This window comes from Arachis ipaensis, chromosome B03 (assembly GCF_000816755.2).
Source record: "Arachis ipaensis cultivar K30076 chromosome B03, Araip1.1, whole genome shotgun sequence".
Taxonomy (NCBI): Eukaryota; Viridiplantae; Streptophyta; class Magnoliopsida; order Fabales; family Fabaceae; genus Arachis; species Arachis ipaensis.
In genome coordinates, this window is record NC_029787.2 from 9,728,175 (window position 1) to 9,736,904 (window position 8,730).

An 8,730-nucleotide genomic window follows, 5' to 3' on the forward strand; every position below is an offset into this window, starting at 1 on the left:
TAACCAGTAACCAGTCATATTAGAAAGCAGAATAGTCTTACACTTGTTGTGGCACTATAGTTATGAGGCACATTCTGATGATAACCTAACTGCGGAGACGACTGATGTGATGGCTGAGGTGGCCTTATTGACTGGGAGAGGTGCGAAGGGCGAGCAACTCCAGATGATTGTGGAACCAATGGCACCGTTGGGCACGAGGGTGGTAAAGGAGGAGGTGGGGGTTGCAACATTGGAGGTGGCGGAGGTGGGGGTGGAGATGGAGATGATGGAGGAGGTGGTGGTGGAGGTGAAGAAGGCAAAGGTGGGGGTGGAGGAGGTGAACCAGGTGGTAATGGCGGAGAACCCTCCACAGAAATGGGTATCTCTGCTGACATGTTTGAAGTAAGATCCAAGTTCCTATCTGATCCTTGGGGTTGCAAATCTACTTCATCAGAACTATTATGAAATTCAGTCCTTTCGTCCTTCAGGTGGCCTGAAACATCTTCCATTTCTAGTTCGCCATCCACATCCTCCAAGATACAATGGCGCTTGTCATTTGGGGTAACAGTAGAAGTTTCCGATTCCCCAAGGGTGGGCGTTAGATGTGCTGGAGATGCATCATATGTATCCTTACTTGAATTAACCGGTAAATCATCATCTTCCTCGTCGTCATCAAATGGTTGGCAAGATAAAAAGCCAGGCAGCTGAAATGTAGCATTACTGATATACAGCATCCAGGAATATAGCGTGAGTCAGAAATCAAAATTACTTTGAGAAAAATTTAAAATTTAATAGTTTAATCCAAAACAACAAATAGACAATAAAATATTTATGTGGTTAATCAGAACTCCGGCCAAGGAAAATGTAAAATGTGCAAATAAGTAATTTCTGCTTCCCTGTGATATGATCAGCTTTTTAAGTGAATATATAGTTTACACGGCCAGATTTTTCAAGTTATGCTAGTTGTTTAAGAGGATACCCAATACCTTCAGTTTAAAGTTTTCTTGTTTCTCCCCCCACAATCATAGTATTATAATTGGAATCCAAACATGATTACACAATTCATTCACCAGTAGATACTTGACAATAAAAGGCAGCAGAAAACAAGCTTTCGACAAAATAAGTATGACTGGAATAAATTGATATTTATGAGAAATTATGATATTAGTTTTTGACAAAATAAGTATTGATTTGGGAAAATTTCAAGCAATCATCCTTTCATCTGCACCCTAAACTATCAGCCTACTTTGTCACTGAGCTTAACTATGATAAGCCAACTTCCAAAAAATCAGTTAATATTGAAATGGAAAAATTATAATTACTGGAAGATGATAAATGATGTACAAGCAATCAATCAATCAATCTGTGTGTCTGTGTAAGTATGAAATAAACATCAGACCTGCCATATTCATCAACAAGCATGCCTTCCATTTCTCTGATTGGGTCATCCACTGACCGCTCAGCTCTAGATGGACGCCTGAGGGAAAGGCTAACTGTTATATCATCATTTGAAACTCCAATTTCATCCATGTGACGGCGAAGAACTGATTCAGGCAAAATTTTCCTCTCAAGCCACAGCCTTAGAACCTGCATGAAATAAAAAATATCACGGATGTGATATCTCCCTAGCATACATCATGCCTCCATTTTACTCAGCAAGTATTATGCAAGGATAGCCTAATGACATTAACGATAGAGCCAAATCATATGCCCCGTTTTGCATTCTCACCTGACACTCATGTAATTTGGATTTCAAATTCAGAAAATAATCCCGCTACTTTCCTTTTAAAACAAGCTGTTTATGTTTGCCCCTTCAAGTTTGGAGCAGTATCTACATGTACATTCTAAAGATTTTCGTAAGAAAAAAGGAGTGCAGTTGCAATCCAAAATTTAATAGCAATGTCCTGTTTCACCATTTTATAATGTATTTGATTGGAGCAAAATTCCCACATTTGTTAGAGAGCTCTTTTCACTCCTAATCATGTGCCAAGATAGGCTGTTTATGGCTTCCTCTAGGTCTATAATAGCAGCTTCCAGGCAATTGCCATGATTGATATACAAAGAGACTCGGTGCCTTTGTTGGGTCTTTAATTGTTTCTTTCTATCCTGTAATTCTCTGTCCTTTGGAGGATGTCTTAGCCTCCCCTAGTTCGACTCTGCTTACTTCATCTCAAATAAAATTCATGTTGTCATTACGAACAGAAAAAAAAAAAAATAGCTGACCTTCAGACACTGACGACGATTCTCACGCGCATTAGCCCCAGGGGGAGCAGCAGCACCAAGAAGGCGTGGCAATGCTGCTTGAACTATAGGGATGTAGGAGGCTCCAGCAATGCCTGAAAAACTCCATATAATTAGAAATATAGGTGCCATGAACAGAATACTATACAAACTTGCAACGTAGAAAGAAAGTGAAACAGAAACATCCATAATAAATGCTAGTAGGAAAAAAATGCTAAAGAATAAGCTTTCCCACCTTTCTGATTATGCGAGCACTGGGTGATGGAGTCCACAAGAAAGAACAAATCCACCTTGCGATGAAAACTAGTTTCACTTTCCAGCTTTCGGATGAGAAGTTCAACAACCTGTACATTGGACATGGATGTAAGTCCACTGTAGGACCAGTAACACTAACTACTAAATTAACATGGGGGCACTCTACTATACAGATTGAAGTGGTATAGAGAGAGAGTATAAATTCCTTTTATAGTTATTTTTTATTATTTTATTGTTATTCAAAATGTGGGTCCTACCTTTATCAATCTCTCTTTCATCCTATTAAAGAAAAAATCTGTAAACTTACATCTTTACCATATAATTCACCATTAACATGACAGCCAAATCAGTTAATAGTAATAATGTCTTAGCAAATAACCAATATATATTCACATTCCAATCTATGATAACTAAATAAATGAGAAAAGGGAACAAACCAAAATCCTAACCTTCATTAGTCCAAGATGTTCCTATTCCAAGATTTTCTATATGACCAATAAAAACATAAGTAATAAATTAACACAGAGGCACAAGTAAACTAATAGTAGGAACCCACAAACTACAGCTGAAACCATATTACCAACAAAAACCATGATGTTCCAACTTCTAAATCATTTATTCTCAGCAAATGCTTAACTTTATGCACTCATTCACATGGGGTTCCCCATTCCAACTACGCTGAACACTGGTTTAGTGGATACCAACTAGTTTTACAATTCCAACCCAGTTAATCAAAAAATCTCATAATCATATCAATGTGATGATGTAATCTCACAAAACAACATACTGAGACAGTGATTGAGAACAGTATTATAATATTCAACCTACTTAATGTATTATTAAATTCAATTTAATGGTTCATTCATATAGATTCACAAAGAAAACTGCAGGAGGCATGAATCACTATTTGATAAATAGATTAACTTGCAATAATAGGGTGGACCAGACCTCATTGGCAATGCCATACTTAGCACAGTCAATGGCAAGGCGAGTTGCACGCCCAATACTGTCCTTTGTTCTTGACAATGTTTCAATCATTCCTTCAAAAGCATCACGAGCAACAGCAGCCTCAGTGCCTCCACTAAGCGAACCCCCTGGACCCCTTTGTGCTGAACCAACTCTTACGTCCTCGATTTCCTCAGTATCAGGTTGATTTTGAGAAGCCGAGAGATGATCATTGGTTGATGGAGATGCCAATGTTGGATTCTCATAAACTGCCTGCACATCTGCCTGTGTAACATGGCCTGAGGCAGGCAGAAATGGCTGAACTGTGGATGGGCTAGGAGTCCCTTCTTGAATATTGTGAATGCTAAGAGGAAAACTTTGAGAATGAGCTTGTCTTCTTTTCGCCTGAGCAACCGCAATCAGATGCTTCATACTTTTAGCAGCTTCTGGAGTCCCAGAACCAATATATAAACTGCTTTTTTCTTCCATGCTTACATCCAAACTGCAATAACATAATCAAGGTAAGAAAGGAAAAAGTTAACAGAAAATAATTCCAAGAAATGAAAGGATTCATAAGCAACTATACCGATGAAAAGCATCAGCCTCCTTTAAACCACCTGTTGCCGCAGGAACTTCAGCATCCTGCTGCAATCTTTTTGGAGTAGTTTTAGAAATTTCTATTGAAGATCCAAGCTTCTTTTTATGAGATGCAGCCTGATTCTGAGAAGTACTTATGTTATTAGAAGACTTTGAAAACCCATGAGCAGCCTTCTTTTCAGTAGCATTACTGGAAACTTTAAGTGAAGGTTTGGAAGATTTATGTTGCTCAGCAGTTGACTTTGCTGCAGGAACAGACTGAGGTGATTTTACTGGAGACCCAGTGCGCAATTTTGCCACCTTTGAAGGAATTTGCTTTGGATCGAATTTTTCAGGACTATTATGTACAGGAATAATTTCATCAGCTTTCTCTTTCCCAGGCTGCTTAGAAGATGAGATATCATTATTTAACTGAGAAGATGCTTCTTTCGAAGGGATATGCTCAACTTCACTAAAATTTTTGTGAAGTGGCTGAGCATGATCAGATTTCTCTGGTTGTGCCTTGTTACTCTTCAAGACCTCCGGAACAAAAGATGGTGACTTAATACTTTTTACAGCTCCTCCATGAATAGGAGTTTTAGGTTCATCCTCATCGTCATCGTCACAGAGGCGAACAGCTCTGCGTTTCCGCGGTCCTGGTTTTACCATGACATTATTTGCATCAGCCTTCAGTCTAAGAGAACTCTTCTCTATCTTCTCATCAGAAGCAATGCTACCAGAATCAGAGACAACTTGTCGTACATGGCTGTGAACTTTGGTCCCTGGTAGTGCCTCAGAGCCAGAATCATCAGAACCTACACCAATGTGACTCCTTGATGGCATGCTTTTTTCCGTTTTCAAATTTGATATGGACCTTTTCAACTCTGGCTTTTTAGAAACTTTTTCTTCAACAGTAGAACCAGGAGAAGTGCTTCTATCATCTTTGGCATCCATGCGCTTAAGCTTCTTGGTATTCTTTGCATGTATTTGGATCTTCTTTTGCTTCCCAGAATCTTTGCAATCAGCCTCCTCAGAATCCAGGCTTCTTTTAACTTTTAATAAGGTCTTATTTTTTGTTCCAGTATGATCCTTTGAGTCTGAATGAAGAATATCAAGAGAATCTGGTTTAACAGAAAATGAATTTTTCCTTTTTTTCCCACTTTTCAATGTCTCTCCAGATCTGGAAAGATTAGCACCCTCAGTAGAGTCTCCTTTCATTGAAAATGACCCAGCAAAAGATCCACCATTTTGATTTCGATCATCTGCAGCATCATTTCTTTTTGAGTCGGTACCAAGCTTTCTAGGCTTGTTTCCATTTGTCAAAAGATTATGCACACCTTCTTCTTGTCTAAAAACACCAGCATTCTTTGCAGCAATAGATTTGTTAGCATTCTTTATAACTGGACTAACAGATAACTTATTTTTTACCACAGGTGAAGAACTTTCAAGGTCAGGTACAGACAGCTTCTCATCTTGCCTTTCATGTTCTCCAATTAATTGAGCAGACTTCTCAAAAGTAGAGCAAGCATTGCTATCTTTCTCACTGTTTGATACCGCAGCATCATTAGTGTCTGCTATGTTACCCACTCCTCCATCAACGGAAGGAGCCTCTGACCCAACATTAGAGTTATCAGTATCATCTGTCAAACCACTAGGCTTCTGTCTCTGTATTTCATCAAATGCTGCGCAGATTTCCTTCACAGCTTGAGTAAAGTACTTAGTCTTGCCTTGACCCCGTGCAGACAACTTATTTTTAGACTCACTGGTAAAAGTCTGAATATCTGCAGGGGCAACAAAAGCTCTGCGAAACAACATAACATGGGTGTGAGCAAACAATCTGATTAAAAAGAATAGATTAAGAAGTATTAAAGGAAGAGTTTCATAGGTATCATTAAATAAAGTTACTCAGGTATTTGGATTAAGGTCAGCAGACTATTTCTTCACTCTCTTATAAAGTTGTGAACTCATTGCTCATGTTTCTTGTTTTTTTGTTTCTTATAACTTGAGGGGCTATGTCTTCTGGATATTACACCTTTTAACATAATGATTCGCATATATCATTGACAAAAACAAGTCATTAAACCTGCCTCAAATACTCTATTTCACTTTCAAGACACTAAGCATAATACAAGTTTTTCAGAATTTTTTTTTACCAAGTGATTAGGAGTTTCTTCCTTGCCACGAGTTTTCAGCATAAGTCAGAAAAACAAAAGGCATGTGTGTTGTCAAAACAACAAGACTAAATGGCTCTTGAATAGATAAGTGAATCAGATTAATATAAACTATTCTTGTGTGCCCCTAATAGCTACACGTCCAGAAGAATAGGTCCTAGATAGATTGCAAAAACAATTTCACACTATGTTATTAATGAAGTCCATTATTTATATCCACCAGTGTGGGACAAAGAACACAACCACCTTGAATCCATATAATTACCAAATATTCGTAATAGACGTGTACCACATACATGTTGATGCAAACAGAAAAATTCAGAATCATATAATAACTGGTTAATAAGTAAATAAGATTGTTGTCATGTAAGTTACATTATGTAATGACTAATAATAGTATAATACTGCTCTTTGAACACCACAGTTCAAGAAATGCTAAGTTCGACTTTAGTACTTCAATGTAACTTTGTCTCACAGCTTGTATGCCAAAGAAACCACTTGAACAAAAACCAAAACCAAAAGCTAAAGCCTGTGGGCTTTGAACAGATATCATATGGATAAATAGTAATGAAACTTGTGCGAAGGTTTTATTTCTGATATTCCATCTATGTCATTGTTATCAACTTTGTACTTCCAGAATCAAAATTATAGTGCAACATTTCAACTTAAACTTGTTCCACTCCACTAATAATGGTCCTTGTTTAATTTTCTTCATCATGACTTACGAAAGGCAGTCCAGAAGAACTTAATACCATTCAGCTCTAATTACTTAACAATCTAATTATTCATATATTTCTAATTCTTAACCAAATGCTGATTACCCAGAAAAAAAGGGTTCAAAGAAGGACTTACATTTCTTTAGTACCGAAAAATTGAACAAAATATTTCTTTGGATCAGGGGGCTTCTGCCAATCTTCAGGCCTGCTTATCTAAAAAGAAAGAAGCAACAAAAGCACTTAACAACTTAATGTTCAGCGACCTTAGTTAATGCTACTAGTTAACCGCATAGCATGATAGCAAGGCAGAAATATTACATAAAGAGGAAAGGTAGCATACTAGCATGTTGGAAATGCTCGTAAAACAAATAAACCGAAAATCCTAGCTATATCCCACTAAAGGAGTCTCAGCACACACTAAATAAAAGTAAAAGAAACCCCTCATCTTCATCTCAATCAACATCACAAATCACAAAACTTAACAATGACAATACCGAATCATCAGTGCCACAGAGATTTCACATTGCAGCACAGTAATATTCACATGTAGGGGGAAAAACCTATTATTTATTTATTCAAATTCGAAAACAGAAAAAGAGGGTCGACGAAGAGAGAGAGAGAGAGAGAGAGAGAGAGAGAGAGAGAGAGAGTTGAGAGACCTTGGCAGGCCAAGCAGGGAAGCCCTTGACCTTAGCGAGGACGAGATCGCCTAACCTCAAGTGTCCGTTCGCCTTCGCCTTGTTCGCTCCGCGTCGACGCCCGGGAGCCATGACGACGACGACGGCGTCGATGCGGCACCACAATAATATCGAGAAGGAATCGAAGAGGAAAACGGCGTGGTTCGGAGGAAACAATTCGAAAAAACCCTAGAAAAATCCCGCGGAAGGTGCCGCGGAGGATCGACAGTTGCCGGCGGGGAAGGACGGCGGGAGGGTTAGAGCGGCGGAGGTGGCGGCGGAGAGGGATGGCGGAGCATTTGAGAGGAAAAGAGAGAGAATCTGTTAGGAGAAGAATTGAAGGGGGGAGAAGAGGGGAGGGGGTTGGGGGATTGAGGCGGTGTAGCTTCGAAGCAGAAAAGGGAATGGGAAGAGAGAGAAAGAGAGAGAATAGTAGATTTTGGTGAGAGGGTGGCTTAAGCCAGAAGAGGGGGGAGAATGGGACCTATTGGGAATTTCTTCTTGATCTTTCTTTCTTTCTTTCTTTCTTTTTTGTTTCTTCCAAACACTCTCTCTCTCGTCTCAACTCTCAACCCACGAGGCCACAAGGCACAAACCCAATAAGTTCATCTCTACACTTTCTTATCTTTTTCTTCGTCTCATATTATTTCATTTTTTTTTATTTTGTTTACGTCTTATAATGTTGTTACACTTTTTAATTTTAAGCGATAAAAAAATATATTTTGCCATACCAAAAATGTTAATTATCTTTTAACTTTTAACTTTTAATCAGTTTTTTTTTTAATTTATTATTTAATTAATTTAAATACCCACTTTTATGTATCATTTGGTTAAAAAATTAAAAAAATTATTTGTTTTTTTTTCCTAAATACTGAATAAAGGATAATGTGTAAAAGATACCTAATTAATTAAAAAAAATTGTATTAAAAGACAATATTTAAAGAACAATGTTTAAAGGACAATGTTTCTGAAATTATAAAAATTGTATTACGATTAATTTTTATTCCTTTTGACAAGTTATTCCTCTAATCTGACACATACACTTTCATGTTGGATTAGATAAACGGGTCGTTTTAGTTATGGAGATAAATGTTTGATGGAACGTCATTTAACCTTAATAAACCACAAAACTCTCTTATTCCCCAAATGTACAAGACGATTAAGGGTACA

At 37.8% G+C, this 8,730-nt stretch overlaps 1 protein-coding gene across 5 annotated transcripts in view; it reads right to left on the reverse strand.

Moving 5' to 3' along the window:
- Positions 1 to 8,151, reverse strand: part of LOC107628707 (ENHANCER OF AG-4 protein 2) — a 15,116-nt gene extending 6,965 nt beyond the window's left edge. For 4 of the 5 annotated variants that reach the window (XR_002358797.1, XR_002358796.1, XR_001617851.2 and 1 more), the window contains exons 1-8: positions 7,543 to 8,150; positions 7,020 to 7,096; positions 4,007 to 5,797; positions 3,424 to 3,922; positions 2,456 to 2,564; positions 2,203 to 2,315; positions 1,379 to 1,566; positions 42 to 699 (exon numbers count right to left, since the gene is read on the reverse strand). Coding sequence is in view for 2 of the 5 variants with exons in the window: in XM_016331281.2 (XP_016186767.1) it covers positions 42 to 699; positions 1,379 to 1,566; positions 2,203 to 2,315; positions 2,456 to 2,564; positions 3,424 to 3,922; positions 4,007 to 5,797; positions 7,020 to 7,096; positions 7,543 to 7,653 (3,546 nt within the window). In the remaining 3 variants the exon portion in view is untranslated. Of the gene's footprint in view, positions 1 to 41; positions 700 to 1,378; positions 1,567 to 2,202; positions 2,316 to 2,455; positions 2,565 to 3,423; positions 3,923 to 4,006; positions 5,798 to 7,019; positions 7,097 to 7,542 lie in introns of all 5 variants that reach the window. The other variant, XM_021118089.1, reaches the window with a different exon arrangement.